The sequence below is a fragment of the Lipotes vexillifer genome, unplaced genomic scaffold (genome assembly GCF_000442215.2).
Source record: "Lipotes vexillifer unplaced genomic scaffold, Lipotes_vexillifer_v1.1 scaffold970, whole genome shotgun sequence".
Taxonomy (NCBI): domain Eukaryota; kingdom Metazoa; phylum Chordata; class Mammalia; order Artiodactyla; family Lipotidae; genus Lipotes; species Lipotes vexillifer.
In genome coordinates this window covers 1,339,810-1,361,444 of record NW_006783115.1, presented here as the reverse complement: position 1 = coordinate 1,361,444, position 21,635 = coordinate 1,339,810, and the positions used below count along the sequence as shown (strand labels likewise).

Here is a 21,635-nt window from a genome sequence, read left to right as displayed (position 1 = left end):
CCAAACCTTGGTCATCCCAGGGTTTCCAAAGGGTAAACGAGAGGCAGCCATCAAACATGGTGTGACAATACTGCATGCAAATGGTCAGACAGGCAGCGAGGCGTGGCTGGATCACAGCCCCCGAAAGTCTCATTCACTAGAGCAACTGGAATCTTTTAAACTTAGAGTAAAGTAACTAGGTCCTAACTCCAGAAGTTAGCTGCTGCTGGTTAACTACAAGGTCAGCCCGCTGGAGAAGGGACAGGTCGAGAACGGTGGGAGTCCGGAGCCGAGTTAAGACTCGGTACCTTCACGCTCAGGTACCACGAACATGGAAAGGACCGGTGCCAGCAGAGCCTGGCTATGCAGCCGGACTCCCCAGCGGCTTGAGCACAGACTTCCTCCTGGTGCTTTCACGGCAACGGTAACTCGAGAACACGGGCCACACTCACGTCTCCTTTCCCACAGGGCACACGCTCTTAAAATTGGAAATATTCCGTTTATTTCTACCCCGCCACATTCAAAAAGGTCCTGAAGTGATTCTAAGGAAGGACAGGGAGCATGAAAACTCCCCTTTCCTTTTTAATTTCTAAGTTTCATTATCTTTTCTTTTTTCTGGTTATAAAAGTGAAACCTCATTTTCAGGCCTTTGGAGACCACGGAGTACGGTTTCTAAAAGCAGACATTTTAACAGCAGATTGTACTTCCTACTACAAAGAAAACTCATCACTGATTTAAGATCTACTTACGATACTGGAGTAGATTTTTTAAAAAAAACCACTTATTTTAAAGGGAGGAAGAGCAGATGAATGTGGAAAACCCCATTCACAAAGGCTATTATTAATTATGCATCTTCTCAAAGAATTTTCTGTAATAAAATAGAAAACTCATAATTTGTAGAGATATGAGCGTAAATCCAAGAGACGAATCCGAAGGCAAAACTGTGTCATTCTCTCAATTCAAATAAAGAAAAGGATAAATGCCTGAAATCTGTTTTAAGAATTAGAAAAAAACAAATTCCAATGCTTCTGATTACCATTAGTTAGTTAATGACTCCAGAGCTGAGATGCTGCCAAGATCACCTAGAGCTTCAGCCCCGGATCAGCACTAAATTCAGGGTAAAAAGACAGATGATCCTGCCTGAGGAGTGCACACATTCCACAGAGAAATCAGAGAGAAATGACTGCAAACGGACAACCCCATCTGTCCAGCAAATGAAACGCTCTGAGACGATGTAGACAGACACAATGGGAAGTGAAGAAAAAGAACGGTTATAAGAGTGTCGACTGTGAGACGTCATGAAGACAGCATGTCACGAACTGTCACCACAGGACAAGCGTACAAGCCATGCCACCGAACACAGTGCCTTTCAATGAATCACTAGTGTAGGCGGAGAGCGACACTGTCTTTGCAGCTGAAGGAGAGCGCACGGGACTTAGTAGGCGGCGATCAGCGCTACTGGTTAAGTGGCTTTCCCGGCGGTGTGAATCCAGAGGGATCCGTGGAGACATCTCCGTCCGGAATCCTGTTCTCTTGGAAAATAGCAGCAGCAGCAAAGGTACAATGTCCCCCTAGACTTTACTCCACATTCTCTTTCTTTGCACTGTAAATATTCTGCACCGTTTCATAGACAGACTCCAGATCCTCTGGGTACCGGATTTCTAGCTCTGCGTTCGGGATGTAGTGAGTGCCCGTGAACTCGGAGAAATAGCGTCCGACGTCAGGGTGTGAGATCTCCTGAGGCTCCACGTTATACTCCAAGTTCTCTGTTGGCAGAGAGGCACACGGATATTCTCATTAAAGCTGACTTCTGCAGGATCTTTTATCCAGAGACCCTCCTATCACCCGTTCTGAGTGCATTTTTGAGGTGGGGGGGGAAGAAAAGACAGATGTTTATAGAAGTTGGAGGAGGAAACAGGAAAAGGCGGCGCGGCGAGGCCACTGGAGGATGGAAGGAGGGAGCTCGGGGTCCTCCTCCAGCTTTGCAAGGAACACAAGTGTTTTCCCTCTCTCTGAGCAAAACTCCAGCAGTCCCTCGGGGTCTGCACACTAGGGGCTCAGCAGGCTTCTCTGACCTGATCCAACACAAAGCCACACGTGTGGGCCGAGGGTGGCCTAGCCTGCTCGGTTCTTGCCAGCGGTGAAGCTTCTGAAGCCGCCTGAGCAGCCGCTCTCACGTCTCTCCCTGCCGTCCTCCTCCTCCCAGTCTGCTACTGGGGACCGCCCTCCCACCACCCCCAGCACCCTTCAGTGTTTCCAAGGGCGAGAACCCGGCTCACAGGGCTGGCCTGGGGTCCGAGAGGAGGAATGAAAAACGGCTCGCACCTCTAGACCCTACAGGGATATGGGCTGTGGCATCTCTATCATCTCTTAGGAAAACCACACCACCTCCCTTCCGTGCTCCCCGTTTTGCCACTAGAGAAAGCAATAGAAAATAAGACTCCTTTAAAACGGAATGAGAAAAAAAGAGGTGATAATCCCTGCGAGGTATTTTAAAGCCTGAAATCCTCTCAGATGGCCTCTCCCTCCCCAGGCTATTTGAAAAAAGGCTCCTCCATGGGCCCAAGGAAAGGACAGTGTCTCATGGGCCCTTCCTCACTGGCCATAGAGCCCTGGCCCTAGACTGCGTGTGGCCCCCAGTCAGGAAAGGCCACCCCCACCCTCCATGTCCTGGACCAGAAAGGAGCTTCCCAGGCAGGCCTCCCCGCTCTGACTGCGTCCCAGATCAATATGAACCATACTTAGCGCCTATTGCCAAAATCAATTCAGGGAGTCCCTGCGCGAGCCTAGCTGATGGGCTAACTAACACCAAGGGTGCAGCAGGTTATCTCTTCAGCAGCTCGTTAAACATCCTGAAACGCATGTTCAGGACCTTCAGTGCCCTCCACCCAGAGTACACAGGATAAACACAAGCGCCTTTCAGAAGCCTGCCTGTAACAGATGTTTGTCTTTCAAGAGAGGGGGAAAGAGTTTGTAATCCAAGCTGTAACTTTTTTTACAAGATGGGAGGATTTAAAGAACTTTTGCGCTTGTAGTTGTTTTAGGCTGTTTATTCAGACTGCAATTGGGGATGTATCACTTTGAGAAAACACCACCTTTATGGACATCACATACCAATCACGAGCAAAGATGAACGTTCAGACATTACCTCAGCATCGCTTAGGAGAGCAAAAAATGCAGTAACAATCTAAATGTCCAACTGCAGGTCACTATGTAAATAAATGATGGCACATTAATTCAGCAAAATCCTAGACAGCCAGGAAAACGAGCAACCTGTTTTCAAGACGCTATGGGGGAAGTGGGAGTAAAAACACATTATCATATAAAAAGCCAGGAAGGCCACATACCTGCGTTGCTACGTGACATGCACATACAGCTACACATGTTACGTGAACTCCTTTAAGCTGGGCACGTACAGCGCGCCAGGCACCGCGGGACGTGCACAGCCTCCAGCTCAGAAGGCTCCACGAAGAGCTCTGGTCACACGCCCTCTTGCGGCCAAGCTGACAGCAGCAGGAGTGAGGACCCTGCCCAAGGATTCAGCCGGGGCTCAAACCCAGATGGCCCAGTTCCAGGGCTGGGGAAGCAGCTGAAGAGAAGCGTCTGCCGTGCACTGTCCCGCCAGCAGAGGTCAGGGAGGAGGGAAGGCCGGGCCACGGCTGCCTCAGAAGGCAGGCTGTGGGGACGGTGCTCTATGAGCTCTGACCTCTCCCTACTGTTACCACCAGAGCTCTGGGGATGGTTTTACTTCCTTCCTTACATCTATTTTCAACAAATGTTGAAAAACAAAACAAAAAACCCCCAAAGTTGGATGCTTTAAAATGCCACTGGCTGAGAAAATCCGCTGTCTTGCCCCCTCCACCAGTGAGCGATGAGTCAAGGGCGTACCTGCCTTGGGGAGGCCCAGGGGGATGCAACCACGGCCTGGGGCCTGAACCCGGCCAACTGCCTTCCCCTGTCGGCTGTTCTTGCCCCAGAGATGTTCGAGGGAGGGCAAAGAACCTGGGATTACCCCCGAGAGAGAAAAGTCCATTTGGTCCTCATCCGGGGGCCATCCTGCTTCTGACAGGATGCTCGGCAACGTCTGAAGACGTTTCTGGTTGTCGTGATTGGGGGCTGCTGCCGGAATCGTGTGGGCAGGGGCCAGGGTGCCTCTAAATCAATGCACAGGACACACCCCAACACACAGCTGTCTGAACCGAAATGTGCCCAGAGCCTGCTCTGAAGAAAGCCAGACACATGTTTCAGCCTCACTTCTCTCCCTCTCTTTTTCTCTCTATGTATCCTTAAGCAGCAGCTTGGTGTCAGCTAATGCTTGGCATCTGAGTGTTGGTAGGAGGGCAGAAAGGTCACAGTCAGGTCATGATCACGTGTCTGTAAGGACAGCACGACTGGGCAGCTGCTGCAGAGAATTCTGAACGTGGGCCCCAAACAAAGAAGCATGAAGAGTACGGACAGAACGTTGGGAAAGCCAGGAAAGGGGTGCTCACAGCCCCGCTCTTGGCTGTTAACCAGGAACATGGACTGAATTCAGTGTTTATCTACCTGGACTCCCAGCAAAACAGGAAAAATGTACTCATAAAAGAAACTTTTTTAGGAAAAAATAAAACACTTTAGTTGACAACTAAGTATTATGAGGGGAAAATAATTCCCAATCCACTAAATAAGTTTAAAAAGAATTTGAAGAGGAATAAAAAATCTAAGTGATACAAAACTTAATAAAGAGCAAAATATTAAACAGGGACTACTTAAAAGTCCTGGAAAAATCTTGGGAAGAATTTCTGATTCCCCTAAAATTTTCAGAGAAATGTGTCTGCTTATTTTATTTAAAAATTTCAGTTACCCCAAAATACACGAATACATTCCTGTACAAGTCTGGAAACAGTACCCATGAGTCCTCTGGGGGCACCTATCAGCCCCTCCCCAGAGGAAACCACTATGACTGTGAGTTTTTTTTTGTTTTTTTGCAGTACGTGGGCTTCTCACTGTTGTGGCCTCTCCCGTCGCGGAGCACAGGCTCCGGACGCGCAGGCTCAGCGGCCATGGCTCACGGGCCCAGCCGCTCCGCGGCATGTGGGATCTTCCCGGACGGGGGCACGAACCTGTGCCCCCTGCATTGGCAGGCGGACTCTCAACCACTGCGCCACCAGGGACGCCCCTGACTGTGAGTTTTTCTAGTCCTTCTTTTATGAACATACATATACGTAGCTAAATATAATTATATGCATTCAAGGAAAATTCTGTGTTGCCTTATGTGTGCTTATTCCTATAAAACATACAGTAAGCATTTACCTGAAACTGGTTTATTTGGTTGCAGCTTAGCTACCCGAAGTTTGGATATACCCCCATTTTTCAGACAAGTCCCATGAATGACACTGCTTTGCTGTCATAACAAGGGGACCACAGGCCCCCTGTGTCAGTGCGTCTCCAGTGGCGGAACCAAGGGGAGAGGTGCCAGGTCAGAGGAGAAAGAGCACTTGAGATTTTGACAATTTAAGAGAGAGCCAAACCGCCCTGAGACGGCTGAAAATTTACACCGCAACCCTGACGCAGGGAGTCCTCACACCCTTGCCAGCACGTGCAGACCGCCACAGACTTGTGTGTGTGCGTGCTGAGGGGGAGGGGGGGATGGTGGAAACTTAGTTTGGAAGTGGAAGACCAAATATGGAAAAGGAAACTGACACTGGGTGAGGGCACGCCACGGCCCAAGCGTTCAACCAGGTGCTTTACCATTATACACGGAAGACATGTAAAAGCCAGGTTCTCACACCACGGCTGAGTTCCTGACCTTCCAATATGGGCAGCTGGCTTAAATTCAGAGCATCTGTGACAGTCATTTTCTTCAGTACTAAGAAGTACGTAGGGAAGTTGAGACAGGAGTTTCTGGTACCAAGAAAATATTAATACTAAAGCACGCCCCCTAGTGGTAACAAAAATTACGAACATGCAAGATGCTGTACAGCCCATTAACAGTGAGGGAAAACTGAATTGTGCAGACTACAAGTATTTGAAGATGGCACGCAGGTATGTGGATTATAATTTACTCTTCAACTCTCTGTGGAGAGCGAAAAAAACAGAAAAGCATTCATTAATGGGCTCTGCCCAGATTACTAGGATCACTGGAGCCAGAGGCTGAAAATTTAGATCACGAAATAGTTTAAAAACAAAATAACTTAATGCAAATATATTAACCCAGAAATGTTCAAAAACATATTTAAACTAGTGCTTTTAAAATTTACCCTCTCAAGGTCGCTCACTGGCTAAATGTGGGCTAATCTGAGAATAAAATTGTTCCAAATGATTATAACACATTGACTAAATAAAAAACCCAGGAATCTATGGGAGGAGAGGGGCAGGAGAGAGGGGGAGAGGCGAGGGCGGGGGAGGAGAAAAGAGACAGAGGAAGAGGGGGAAGCAGGGCAAAGCTCTTGTTTGCAGAGCTCGAGGGAATACCCGCAGTAGAAAACCACCATTTTGCAATTCTCACATCATGATTTAGGCAAGAAGAGCCAATAGGTGCTAAAACAAACATAAGGATAAAGGTTATTGGGGAACAGGGTATACCCAGGATGCCCCAGTTTGACCCCATGGATTTCCTGTTAACTTCAGAGGGAAAACTGTCCCTTATAGCAAGTCACCATCTTAGCCAATGACCACACTCTGCCTCACTAACAGTGGGACACGGAACCCCATGGTCTCTGGACGAGATGCAACGTGATGCACACAGCACCTGAGAGTAAGCACGCCAGCCAAAACCAGCAACCTGATCTAACCAAACCTGGGCTTAACTTCCAGTTTACAGACAATACATAGACAAAGAAACAGTAAGACAAATCCAGAATGTTAGACAATTTACAAGACAACCAGCCCGGACTGTTCAAAAAGTCAAAGTCTTGTGAAAAAGGGAAAAAAGATGAGAAATGAGGAACGGTTCTTTACTAAAAGAGACTACAGAGACATAATAACTAAACACAGTGCCTGAATCTTGTCTGGATCATGATTTAAAAATGAATAAACACGTACATGTAAAGCTATTCTTGTGAGAATTGAGAAATTTGAATATTGATTGAATGTTAGATATTATGAAATCATTTTTTTTTGCTGGGTGTAATGATGTACCTATGGTAATGCAGAGAAATGTCCTTATTCTTAGAAGAGGTATGATTAAGTATTTAGGTCATGTTATCTGCGATATTCTTTCAAATCAATTTTAGAGTGTGAAACTGACAAGCAGCTTTATTTATTTATTTATTTTTTAACAGAGTCATTACAGTATTCTGACTGTAAACCTTACAGCTCACGTTGACCTAAGGTAAGATTAGGATGAACTCCTGAATCTTCTAGGCAGACACTGGACAAGTTCAGAACATCTTAAAACCAAATACCCAGCTTCACCTACTCTAAGAAGCCCATTTTAAAGTTAATATAAATGTTTCTAGAAACCCAAATATCAGATACTCAAAGTCTTGATATCAACTCCACGTAACGGGCAATGAGTGTACAAGGTGAAGGTACAGACACGGACCCCAGTGTTGACAACAAGACAATTTCCTCTGTGCTCGTGACTCGCTCTGTGACGCGCAGTGGGAAATGCTCACTGAGCGATCAGTGGCGGGTGCAAACAGTCCGAGAATCACTCAGCAATTTCCAAATAACTTGATTTTTTAAATTTGTAGTATAATTTTTTTTTTATCTGACAAAGCTTTTTAAGTTAAATAAAATCCCTGTCAGTGCCTTCATCTGACATCACTCAGCAATTTCCAAATAACTTAAGTTTTTAAATTTGTAGTATAATTTTTTTTTTAATCTGACAAAGCTTTTTAAGTTAAATAAAATCCCTGTCAGTGCCTTCATCTGACATGGGGTGCACATCGCCCCCTTTGATAACTCCCCTTGTGCTGACGGAGGTTAGGTGAGCTGTGGTCTCCATAAAGGGAATTCCTCTTGTATACGATCCTCTCCCAGCTTCTGATGAATTAACAATAATTAATATGAAACTTTTCCTAGTCTTTTCGGTACTTCTGAGATTTTTATACATCCAACATTTCTATTATTGGATTTACCAGAACACAATATCAACTTAGGTCAAACATGATGCTTTAGGTGAGACGCAAAAAGGTGCAGCATGATGGTTATGGGGAAGGCTCTCGGCCAAGCTGCCTGGCCGCATACTCTGTAAGTTAAAATTTAAACATCTCTATGTGCTTCAGTTTCCCTGTGTATCAAATGCGCACGATGATGACGATGATGATGGTAACTACAGTTCTCAAATGCAGCTAATGTACATTAGAAGGCTGCTGTCACAGAGCAGCACTACGTTAGCATTTTTATTAATAAAATGAACATTGTGAATGCCTTGACAGGCAGGCATGCGATAAATTCATCCCACTAAATGGAGGGACAAAGAAGAGGAGAGCCCTGGGCGAGCACCTGTCAGGGCTGGCAGTGATCCCAAACACCTACCAAGCACCTACCTGTTGTTGCCTCTTCCAGGTGCCCTCCGAGCCAGTGCTGTGAACTGCAGTTCCCAGAGTGGCCACTGGGGGCGTCTCTCGGGGGGAGCACAGCTAACTGGCTGCCAGTCTCAGTGCTCCGGTGGCTCCCCCAACAGTGCCAATCGGTGCCCTCCAGTTCAGGCAGGCAGTATGAGCAGGGCACAAGCTGACCCTCCTTGCCAGCAGGGAGCCAATGGCAGTGCCTGGGAAGCAGGACTTTGACTGGCAGAGGCAGTGACCAATCAAAACAGAGGTCGGCAACAGCCTGGAACGGGGTCCTGGCTGTGGTGGTGACTGAGGGGGAGACACAGGGGTGGTGGATGGGTAACTCGTGGTATGGCCGCACCAATGCATACCCACCCACGTTTAGCTGAGTACCAGCTCTGATGAGGTTAACAGCCATGGGACACCTGTCAACTCTGAATAGACTGACAGTCTGTGCCTGCAGAATCTGCGTGCTCAAACGTGTGCTTCAAGTACAGACAGTACCAGCTACTTACCTTGGGCGGCATATCTACAGGACCCGTCCTCCACCAGAACATTATAGAAAGGCTGATGATGGCCGTGAGGCAGGCTGTGGACGTTCATGTTTCGAATCCACTCGTGTCCCATCATGCAGGTGGGGTCCCAGCCATAGATGACACAGTTATAGCCATACCTAATTAACATTAAGAGCAGTGGCAGATCAGCTCCCTGGGGCCCTGTCATGGCAGCTATGAAATATAGAGACAGTGGCTTGGCTTCTCTGAAGCTTACATTCTTAGAGATACACCTGCTTTTACTCCATGCTAAATCAATTTTACTCCTGCCTCTCTTTATAAACCCCTCTTATTATCTATCTATCCATCCATCCATCCATCCATCCATCCATGGTAGGACAACTGAGGAAACACAAACTCTCACCAGATATTTGATGAGGTTAACGAACTGATTATTTTCTTAGATATGACAACAGAATGGTAAAGGCGTCTTTTTTACAAAGTGAGCCCTTACCTTTCAGTGTTACCTACCGAAATAGCTACAGAGGAAAATGACCTCTGGTATTTGCTCCAGGGAGGAGGGGGAGGGGGTGAAACAAACTGTATGATAACTGTTGAAGCTGGACATGGGAACATCATCTGGTTTGTAATACTCCTCTCTCTACTCTTACATATGCTTGAAATTTCCACAACAAAGTTAAAAAAAAAAAAAAAAGAATGTAATAAAAGAATGGAAAACACTAGCCAAAAACTGAGAAAAGGTATTTGCAACTTATCTGCACATAGAGACTAATACACAGAATAAAGAAACTGAAAATCAGTAAGACTAACAACTCAAATGAAAAGCAAAATACCTGAAGAGGCACTTAATCAAAGGAACCTGAATGGCTAGTAAATGCAGGGAAAGAACCTCAGTCTGGGTGGTAACCAGGGAAATGCAAATTAAAACCACAATGAAATGCCATTTGCCATTTAGCACATAAGTGCATTTTTAAAGGTCTGGCACTAACACAAGTTGGCGGGAATCAAACCTCTCAGGTCCTGGCCTGCTGGTGGGACGTAAATAGGTACAGCTGCTCTGGAGGCAGTTTCATTTTGCCTCGTCAATCGGCCATGTCTAAACCCCAGGACCCAGCAAGTCCCTACCACCCTCAGATCCAAGGAGAGCGAGACCACTGGAGAGAGTGAGGACAACAAGGAGAGGAGAGGACGAACGAGGCGGACAGGGCTTCCATCCCCCACGGAGAAGGGGCACTAAACACCGTAGAAGAGCTCCCCGTTAGGAAAGCAAGTTGCTTCTTAAAAAACAAAAAGGTTAAAGATATGGTTTGGCCTTCGGTCCTCGCTGCGATGGGCCTCGGTCGCTGCTGCATCGGGCCAGGTCCCCTCCAGGTGCACCCCCGCTGCTCCGAGAAGCAGGGCTCACGGTAACGTGTCCTCTGCAGCCGCGCGGGGGGCGGGCGCCGGGGCACTCACCTCTTATGCTTCATAATGAGCCCAATGGCATAGCAGACGTCTCTGTGCTTCTCGTGGGAGCGGAGCTTCACCTCCACGCCCACCTCTTCCTTCTTCCGCTCAATGTGCTCCAGCGTGTGCTGCACCAGATAGCCCACCGCCCCGTGCTGCCCGGGGTCTAGGGTTTGGATGTGCTGGAGGATGTCAAGCACCTTCAAGACAAGACAGAAAGACTAGGAGATAATATTTTCATTTAGGCCTTTTCTTTTTCCTGGCAAGGGATTTAGACCTACGTAACCTGACGAAGGGCAGCGAGGTGAGGCGGGCTGACGGCCCGAGTCTCCATTACCCACAGGCTCTCACCCCGTCGGCGCTCTGTACGCCCAGAGTCACTTCACGTGCTGGGGACTGGCCCCGGCATCCAAATGCAGCCAGCGTGAGCGGGAGGAACTCTTTGGAAACACGGGGACCGGGGTCCGCACAGGATGGGGACGCGAGGGCCTGTCGGACTAGGTGAACTCTAACAGCTTCCAACATTCTCGGTGAGTGGGGGGACTCAATTTCTTACATACAGACAGGAAACGTTTTCAACATGCCACTCATGAATTGAGAGGAAAAAGAAATGCGAAGCTGCTTCAATCGAGGTCAAGAGGCTGAGTGACAGACTGGCCTCAGTGCTGCAGGAGAGGGGAAGGGGTCACAGGGAGGGCACTGGAGTGATGGACGCAAATCAGCACAGTTCATTTATGATGCTATCTGTGAAGAACGAAGATGTGCGGGGCAGGGTTCTGAAATCCTCCTGGTCACTTCAGTGACTTTAACTCACAGTGGAATTCAGCGTTCAGGTGGACGGGGGAAACCCCGTCTCCCCGCAGTTTATGGGACTAGCTGGCAGAGCAGCACTGCCTGACCCCAAGGCTCTGCTCTTTCTACTGCACCCACTGCCTCTACGGAAAAATACAAGTTCAAGGAAGGCTAACACACGTGAACAATTAGCAAGCCCCGCTCGCTCACAGCTCAGCCGAGGGTCTGTGGCACGGGTCTCCTCCCACTTACGGATGCTGAGCAGACAGAGCAGCCGGGACTCTAGCCCCGGATCAGTCAAACTTGCTGTTTTTACCCTTGAATTAATTTATTCACTTATCAAATAATGATTAGTAACTGCCCTATTTCCTGATACACTGTGAGCCTATAAAAGTGTCGTGAAAACTACAGCTTTATGCCATGTAACATATTATTTCAAAACCCAATCTTGTCTTCCAGAATGAGATTTGCAGGATCTCAATATTTACTGAATACTTATTCTCTGCTGGTCACTGTGCCAAGCCTGTCACATTTTTTACTTCATTTAATCCTCCCAACTTGAAGGTCAGCCGTCCAGTCACTGCCAATTTCAAGAGGAATCAGACGCAAGCAGAGCCGCTCTCCAGGCCATCCTATATAACCGCATCAGGACATTGGATTTACATCAATAGCATGATTCCTATTTAACCTAAACACATGAGACCTGCAACAAATTTTTATACTCGACTTAAATCACTCAAATCTCCCCCTTGAAAGACTCGTACTAGCTGCAGCCGGAAAATCTGCTCATTCTGGACTTCATCACCCTTGACCCCCCCCTCAGCAATAGAAGGTCCTGCTCCTGTCTCAGCCTTACTCCACTCAAGCACAGTAGCCGTGGCAGGTATCTTCTTGCTTATTCGATTTTACCCTTTAACAGAAAACAATCAACTTATTCAAACAGTAGCACTATGCTTAGGAGCCCTTACCACCCTATTCACAGCAATATGTGCCCTCACCCAAAACGACATTAAAACAATTGTCGCATTCTCCACTTCCAGCCAATTAGGCCTAATAATGGTAACAGTTGGTATCAACCGACCCCATATAGCATTCTTGCACATGTTCACACATGCTTTTTTTAAGGCCATACTATTCATATGCTCCGGATCTATTATTCACAGCCTGAACAACGAACAAGATATTCGAAAAACAGGAGGCCTATTCAAAGCTATACCTTTCACCACAACAGCCCTTATTATTGGAAGTTTAGCACTGACAGGAATGCCTTTCCTCACCGGCTTCTATTCTAGAGACCCGATCATCGAAACTGCTAACGCGTCTTGTACCAACGCCTGAGCCCTGCGAATAACGCTAGTTGCCACCTCCCTCACAGCTGTCTATAGTGCTCACATTATCTTCTCCACACTACTAGGGCAACCTCAGGAATGCCTTTCCTCACTGGCTCCTAAAGGCCTGATCACCGAAGCTGCTAACACATCTCATACCACCGCCTGAGCCCTGCTAGTAACTCCAGTCGCCACCCCCCTCCCAGCCGTCCCAAGTGCTCGCATCCCCTTCTGCACACTGCTAGGACCCCCTCACTTCTCCCCCTTAACCTTGATCAATGAAAACAACCCACTCCTAATTAACTCCATCAAGCTTCCTACTAACTGTGTTCTCGCTGGATTTATTATCTCCAACAACATCCACCCAACAATGGTCCCCCTAATAACCACGCCCCCATACCTAAAATTAACTGCCTTTACAGTGACCATCCTGGGCTTTGTACTAGCACTTGAAATTAACCTTAACGCACGAGACTTAAAATTTATTTACCCCTCAAATACCCTCAAGTTTTCTAGGCTTTTAGGGTATATCCCCACTATCATGCACCGTTTACCTCCCTACCTAAACCTATCATAAGCCAAAAATCAGCATCCTCCCTCTTAGACTTAATCTGACTAGAAAATATTTTACCGAAAACCACATCCCTTATTCAGTTAAAGCCCTCCACACTAGTTAAGCAACTTGCCTGAGGTCATGGGGTTATGAAGATGTGCAGTGAGGATGCGGACCCAGGGGCTGACTCGCAACCCCAGGTCTCAGTCACCTTCACATCAAAGCAGGAAGAGGAGTATTTTAATTGACTGTTAGGAAAATTTTCAAACACATAAAAAATGGACAGAGTGGTATAACCCCAAGTAGCAGACCCAGCTTCAACCAGTACCAGCCAGGAGCCAATCCCATCCACTTGCCACCCCTGCAGTGGCCTTGTAATGTAGGGGACACTAACAACAGTCGTCCCTTGTAGCTAAAAGCATGTGATTTCACAGTAAGCTTCTTGCGTTCCCCTCTGCAGTTCCAACTAGTTACTGCTGACAACTTTTCTATAGACACAGCTTCCCCTTTGTTCCTGGCAGCCCCTTCCCACCAGATAAGTGAAAGAAACATAACGTGGAATCTTCAAAGCATAAAGGAAGTCTTGAACTCAGAGTATCAGAGGGGGAGATAAGGTTCAGGGATGATTACTCCCGTCCTTCCCTTGGTGTGTGGCTGACAGGGTGAAGGGAGAGGGCAGAAATGGAGAAGACACCATGAGATGTGCCCAGTGTGTTTCCAAAAGCCGTGCTGACCGTGGGGCACCATGACGTCTACAGCTAAATGCCTAGGCCTGGAATCCAGGAGCCCACAACCTCCAGAGTAGAGATCTTGGAACAGGGGTGTCTGTTGCACATGACTGGCAACTTGTTCTGTAAAGGGCCCGAAAGTAAATATTTTAGGCTTTGTGGGCTCTGACTCAACTACTCCCCTCTGCCGCTGTGGCTGAAAAGCAGCCAGAGACAGTCCGCAGACAAATGGACACGGCTGTGTGCTGACAAAACGTATTCACAAAGCCAGGCGGCTCTGGGCCCAGGGGCCAGAGTTTGCGGACCCTGCTCTGTCCTCTTAACTGCAGGTTTCCCCCGACATCTCTCTGAAGCTCTTGGCTCCAACCTCTGGACGTCCACTTCTGTGGGCTCTTCTACTTTTGGGACTTCAGCTACTAGATGCTGATGCCAAGAGCGCCCACCAAGCGTGGTACTCCATGGCTCCAGGTCATGCCAATCAAACTCAGCATATCCCAGACGGAACACTGTCTCCTACCCCGAAACAGGTCAGTTCCCCACGCACTTCAACTTTTAAAGTGGCCACCCTTATTGGAAAATTGGGATATTCTCTTCGAGCCTCCTTCCTCGTTCACAGCTAATGAATTTCTGTCATTTCTTAATCATTCATTCAAATAAAATGTTGTATCTACTGGGTGGCAGGAATTGTGTTGAGAGCAAGGGGAATAGCTACAGTAAAGAACAAGACATGGTCCCTGACCTTTAAGAGCACAGTCTCGTGCAGAAGGATGGTTAAGCAGCTGCGAGACACTCCGCACAAGCTTTGTGGAAGGGCGAGCTCAGGGCCGTCACGGTGCAGAGGGGCAGGGAGGGGTTTCAGAGGCAGGAGATCAGAGATTCGGGAGCCGCTGACCTACAGACGGTAACTGAGGTAAGGAGACCTGGTGAGATCACTGAGGGGAACTGTGCACAGTAGAAAGAAGTCTAGAAACTGCCCCACAGTGTAGAGCCTTAAAGGGAGAGACAGAGGACAGCAACTAGCGAGAGCCTGGGAAGAGGGGACCAGAATCAAAGGAACAGAGAGTGTTTTGAGCGGGGGGATGACTTCCAAGTGATCAAGAAAGATAAGGAAAGACAAGTGTCCACTGGATTTGGCAACAAAGAGAAAGGTTTAGCAAGAAAGCGTCATGGGCTTCCAGTTCACGTGGGGGAGGGGTGGGAATGGAGCCCCATGCTCTGCGCAGTGCGGGGGAGGCGAGGGGGAGGCCATCACAAGGATCCTGACCAGGCTGGGAGCAGAGAGGTAAGGTGGAGCCACGGGCAAAGCCAGAGGCTGTCGTCGGAGGCTTCTCCTTCTCTTTTTTCAAAGATGAGGGAGACCTGAGTATGTTTAATGCTGACAGCAGAAGCAGAAACAGGGAGCGAATGTGGAAAATGGAGGGACGGGATAACTACGGATCGGAACAAGGATGTAGGTTTAGCAGCAGGAGAAAATGCCCTTCCGTTGGCTTCTTCAGAAACAATCTCGCCTTGGCCCTGGTCCACAGGGGTGAAGCGTGTGGGTGGGCTGTGAATCTGAACGCCTGATGCCATCAACTTCTGTGCAGGAGACCCTGGCAAACTACTTAACTTTTCTCGGTGCCTCGGTTTCATTGTTTGTAAAAGGGCAAAAAGCAAAACAAAACAAAAGTAGCCACCCCAAAGGGCTGGCAGAAGGTACTGGAGGTGTGCAGCACTGAGCTCTCCCAGCCGTCCCCACCACGGGAGGAACCTACTTCCCTGTGCTCTGAAATCGCTCCCCGGCCTTCTAGGGCCACCTCAAGCCCTTTCCCCGGAAAGGACCCTTTTCTAACTGCTTCCGCAGCCCCCGGGGCCTTCCTCACTTCGGGCCCAGCTCTCCTCCGCTGTCAAGGGGTCCCCCCTGCAGTTATAGCACAGTTCATGGAGGCGAGACAGTTGCCACACATGGCGAAGGAGCCACTTTCCCTTCCTGAGCTTAGACGCAGGGAGCGTCTAGGTGCCCGACCCCAGCAGCCCATGAATGGTCATCATGGGGAAAAATGTTCTGCGTGTGACAATTCTGGAACTTGTTCCAGTGACATCTGCTTGGAAGGAAGGCAATCCTGACCATCTGAGGAGGATACCAAGGAAATTCCCCCAGAGGCAGCACAGGAGCCCTAAACTGAGCCTGTCATCAAAGGGAAGGATGGCAGGGCTTCTACAGACGTTCCTCCCAAAGGCGATGTCAACCCTACTCCTTCTAAGGCTGATGTGTAATTTAAGTACAGAATCTACTTATGAGGAACCGTGCATTTTACAAATTATCATGAAATTCCTGAACTAATGTAGGGTAAAAAGTGAAAGGAAATTAGTTACGTATATCCTGGTATCAAAAATAAGTCAAGTAAAAAATAAAAGTAAACTATTCAATTCTGGACAAGGTCGTGGGAAGCAGGTGGTGACCTTGGTAGACAGCCTAGTGTTCCAGTAACTCTTCTATCGCATCACATGGGTGTCCTGGGAGGACAGCCGCTGCCTGGGCTGTAGATGACATCTGAAGACAGGGGCTCAGGGATTTTCCTACTGACGCATCCTTTCCTAGAACTACGGTAGATCTCTGACACTGTGAATCAATGAGGCAATGTAAATCTAAGCAACGGTGAGTCATTGAGGTTATTTACTTTCTCAAGGAAGATTTTACCACTCTCTAGTGACAGGGCTGATGATTTTATGGTGATGTTCCTGTGAGAGCTTAGAATTCAAGTCTCTCACCGGGCTGTCTAAACAAAGTGGACTATTAACATATTCCCATGGCCAAGCAAGGGCATGATGGGGGCGGGCAGCTGCTCCTGCACCGTGCTGCATGGCTGGAAGCATACATGTGCCGCACCTGCAGCTCTTGAGGAGTGGTGCTGACCCCAAACATGGTGGCCTCTGACAGGGCTTCCTGCTGGCCAAAGGGGGTGTCACAAACCTGAGAGAGCCAAGTGGAACAGTAAAACCCAACAGTTTCCAAAGGCATAAGCAGTCCTAAAAGCATCCAGCAGCTGGACCTGAACACATCTAAGATCTCACTTTCCTATGCCATGCAGGGCTATTTACATATGGTCAATTTAGTTGCTAACAGCACAGCTGGAGGATGAATATGGAAACTTCTGCTTCCCCTTGAGAAGGGTGGCTTGGGGAAAATACATCTTTGGGGCACCAGTGGGTGAGAGATAGGGCCGAGGCCTTGTGGTTCTGGGAGTTTAAGGCACTGATCACAGAGAGAATGGGCAATTCCTGGCAGGATAACTAATTTTTAGTAGAATAAAAGGAGACAAAAAGTTAAATCGATGGGTCAACACCAGGAGACTGTGAATAAATCTGTGTTTATCCTCCAGGTTAATACAAGGATAAACTTGTAAGCGCTGCCTTTCAGCTAGGAGTTCCCTCTCTAAGGCAGGTGCAAAGCATCAAAGTAAAATAATTACCTTCTCTGGCCAGATGCCCAGGTGGAAGTAGAGCCTGGCTTGGAGGAGGAGGAGCTGCACCTGGTCCGGGTACATCGCCAGGTACAGATCCAGGGAGTCCCTCAGGAGCTGGTACGACTGGTCGATGCCTTCCCTGTGGGGAAAGAAATCTGTGTTTTATCCTGTTTGCTTCCGAGCTAAGACCCTCTTTTTCAAGGCCCAGATCTTAAAAGTAATGGACACAAATCCCACACGTTCTCTGATTCTGATACTTCCTCTCTTCAGCAAAGTTACAACACTCTTAACAAAAAAAGATACACAGGAAATAGAAATTTCGTACTCCACTAAGTTAAAATTGTAACCGTTTTCCTTTCAGAGTCACCTTGATAACACTGTACATAAATTAAAAATGGACTCTGAATAGGTGGAGGACTATTAGGTCAGTGAAACTCTTCTGGATGACACTACAGTGGTGGGTACACGTCATTACATGCTTGTCAAAATCCACAGAATGTACACCATCAACAGCAAACCCAATGTAAACTATGGACTTGGAGTGATAATGACAGTGCCAAGGTAGGTTCATCAACTGTAACAAACACCCTGCTCCCGGGAGGGGGGTTGTTGAAATGAGGGAGGCTGTGTGTGTCCAGAGGCAGGGAGTAAACGGGAACTCTCTGTACTTGCTGCTCAGTTTTGCTGTGAACCTAAAACTGTTCTTAAAAAAATAAAGTTTATTTAAAAAAAAATTCTGCCATTAGGCAGAAAACTAATACTCCAATCTATAAATTTCTATTTTCCCTGTAAGACAATTTTCCTTGGACTCAGAAGCAAGATTCTTTCATATTTTTGTTTGTCCTCTTACCTAAGTGATAGAAAGGTATAAATTAAAAGACAGCAAAGCACTAGGAGGTGAAAAATCATTGTTGCCAGTCTAAAATATTCTTGTTACTGGAGAATGCTTTCAGCATTTATAAAAGAGAACTCGCCCAAGTCCACTGCAAAGATCTCAAAGAAAAGTCACTCAGCACATCCTAAGTCTGGATAGCATTACATCATGGGAACCAGTTTTTTCCCATGGTGGGTAGATAGCTGCAGCTGTCCCAGCTGTGCCACAAAGCATCCGCTGCTTCTCTGTATCACAGGTAGTCTCATTAAATTAAATTCTCTGTAAGGTAATTTGCACCTCCAAAGACGCACACGCCGCGGAAGTACTGGAAAACCAAGAAAACCTTACCGCTTTCCCAGGCTTAAAAGGTTTCCCACCATTCGCTGTAACACCTTCTTTACATTCACCACCCCATACAGCGCTGCAGTCACATGCTGGCCGATCAGGTATTCACATTCTTTCACTGTCAGCTGCTTGCCTTTCCCAAAAGCATCTATGTAGATGTAGTCAAAGATGTCCAGGGTTGCCCTATCCAAAGAGCACACGCAGTGAGTCGTATCTCAGATTAGAGCTGAACAAGTCAATATTTAAAACCCCGTAATAAGTAGCTCAAATCAGAGAATGAATGTTAACACAGTGGCATTTCTGCTGAAAATATCAAGGCCTTGCCCAAAGTCTGAAATCTGACCTCTATACACGCTCTGCTGTATTAAGATTGCAGTACACTGATACTTGAGAAATAGCGCTGGTTTATGCCATTTAATATAGTTTTTTAGAGAGATTAACTCTAAAACTCACTGCCAGGCCTATCTATCAGAAGTCTGGTTGAGAGAAATATTTCTGGAATGCCTGAGCCAGTCTATTAATTTCACAGAGTAGCAGCAGTTAACGTCTGCGGATCCCGGGCCCCTTGAGGCTGTGATGACAGTTATGGGGCCTGGGGCCACAAGGATTCTGGCCTCAGCTCTGCAGATGCGCTCGGGAGGCTCAGGCTGGGACCCTGCTCCAGACCCCAGAGAGCTGTGTCCCTGGCCTCCACCTCCCACTCCTCCCATGGAACCGCCCTCCACGACCCGAGCTCTCGCACATGGGGGTGGCCCATGCCGAGCCGGGCCGGTAGGCGGTCACGTAAGCAGGTTCTCACCTTAGGACCTCTAACGATACTGCATTCACCCTACGAGGACTCCTGAGGGATTGAGGTGGGACTTTGTTTCAGGGATAGCTGTGTTTTTTTTCTTTGAGCAACTGTTTCACTTTGATAGAGACTTTCTCTTCAGCAGCTAAAAAGCCCAGTCAGATTTCTTCTTTGAGTCGTATTAATAGCCTGCCTTTAGCAAGACATATATAATTGTTCCAGAAATAAGGAATGCTCTTCAACCCTTTTTTTGGGTCTAGGAGAACCACACAAATGCACACAAGTTTATAGGCAAAAATTCTAAATAAAATATGAGCAAATCAAACACAGCAATGTATTATAAAAATCCATATGAGTAAGTTAGATGTTCCTTAAGAATGAAAGGAGGATTGAATGCTAAAAAATTTTACCACATGCAGACTGAAAGAGAAAAACCACATCCTATCTGTAGACACAGAAAAGAAATTCTGGGGGAAAAAATCCTAGTTATTAATAAAACTCTTAGCAAATTACGACTTTATTACTTTTTTTTCCTTTTTTTTTTTAACCACACCATGCGGCATGCAGGCTCTTAGTTCCCCGACCAGGGATGGAACCCGTGCCCCCTGCAGTGGAAGCGTGGAGTCCTAACCACTGGACCGCCAGGGAAGTCCCAAATTACAACTTTAGAAGGCAGCTTTGATCATCTCAATGAAAGGTACTGCTCCCAAACATCACGCTTGAGATGAAATTTTAAAGTCATACCCAAGGCAGAGTGCCTGCTATCACTGTTTCTATTCACTGTTTACAAGAGGACCTAGCCAGCAGAATAAGTAAAAGAGACACAAACATACAACAGCTGGGGAAAAAAAGAAGAAATAAAACTGTCGCAATTCAGACAATATGACGGTCCACATAGAAAAGTTGAAAGACCTAGCAAATTATTAGCACTAATAATTGATCCAGCAGAGGTGCTGATAATCAGACCCAGATCTAAGTCATCAACCATGCCCCTGTACACCACCAGTACACAGACAGCGTAATTTAAACATTACCATTTACAATAGCAACAAAAAGTTAAGGTACCCAGGAATACATCTAGCAAGATATCAAAGAGCTGGATGTAGAAAACAATAAAATCTTTTTAAGGACACTAAAGATGACTTAAACGTGGAAGGAGATGTGTTTACAGACAGACAGACTGAGCAGGGAAACGCAAGCAGGCCACACTCCTCACGTGAATCCACGCATCCAGAGGAGCTCTGGGCCCAGCTACCATACCAGAGCTTCGAGGTGCCTGACAAATGGATTCTAAAGCTGCACGTGGACACCAGGCTAAGAGGAGCCAGGGCAATTCTAAAGGACTCCGTGGGGGCCTCGCCCTACTAGTCATTAGGACTAACGATAAAGCCACGGTCAACGCGACACTATGGTCTTGGTGCAGACACAGAGACCACAGGCCCGAGGAGCAGTCCAGTCAGGACGCAAAGGGCCTGCAGCCCAGCAGCTGTGCGCTCTCCCGCCACCCTCCCGGCCTCTCCCCAGCGGGCCAGCCCTTTATGGGTCTCAGTGTTTGTGTCTGCCAGGTGCTTGGGGTGCTAATAAACCACTTCATTGTTCATCTGCATTGTGGTGTATGCTCACTGTAGCCTAAAGAAGGAAAAACAATCCTGTTACCACACACAAATGTGCCCAGCAATAGGTCACTGTGGTAAGTAACATGGTAAATGGTGTTTTAAATGCTTTATATCATGCAGAAATCCTTGGTGGACCATTATATAAGCATTTAAGAATATTTTAGAGATATTTGGGGAAATTGGTTGGGTTTTTCAGGGAGAGGGAATGAGCTGAAAAAGCACTTTTCTCATTTAAAATAATGGAAAATGGGTGCCTGCTATCCAAAAGAGAAACCATCCAATACACTTTAAGGAACAGATTATATCTGGGAAACAAGGGAAGCCTGTACTCGCTATTCAAGGAAACATACACATGTAATGAAATATTAAAATTTGCATGGAAATAACAAATACTTTCAAACTAACCTCTCCTCTGGAGAGAAGAGGAGGGAAAGGGATAAGGAAGAATACCGTGGAGCCGCCAACTTACAGACAAGGTTTATTTCCTAAACCCGGAGGTGGAAATATAGAGACCAGCATGAGAAATTCCACCAGGTGTGTAAAGCACTGGGTTCTCTCATTTAACCCTCCAAACCACTTTATGAAAAACATTAGCCCCATTTTACACAGGAAGAAACTGAGGCTCAGAGGAAACCGAGGTCTAAATTCAAACTTCAAAGCTCAGCTACTTTCTATCATTCCACTCATCACTTCACCAAACAGTACCACAGCCAGTCATTAAGAAGTAATTTGAAGTAACAGGA

At 47.1% G+C, this 21,635-nt stretch overlaps 1 protein-coding gene across 3 annotated transcripts in view; it reads right to left on the bottom strand.

Moving 5' to 3' along the window:
* Nucleotides 1-569: 569 nt before the first annotated feature.
* The window catches only part of FBXO21 (F-box protein 21), a 36,205-nt gene continuing 15,139 nt past the window's right edge, over nt 570-21,635 (bottom strand). Inside the window, exons 8-12 of one of the 3 annotated variants that reach the window (XM_007455854.1) lie at nt 18,490-18,669; nt 17,274-17,406; nt 10,430-10,620; nt 8,975-9,132; nt 570-1,745 (exon numbers count right to left, since the gene is read on the bottom strand). In XM_007455854.1, the coding sequence (XP_007455916.1) occupies nt 1,558-1,745; nt 8,975-9,132; nt 10,430-10,620; nt 17,274-17,406; nt 18,490-18,669 (850 nt within the window). In that variant the 3' untranslated portion in view covers nt 570-1,557. Of the gene's footprint in view, nt 1,746-8,974; nt 9,133-10,429; nt 10,642-16,116; nt 16,775-17,273; nt 17,407-18,489; nt 18,670-21,635 lie in introns of those variants that run through there. The other 2 variants (XM_007455853.1, XM_007455855.1) reach the window with 2 other exon arrangements.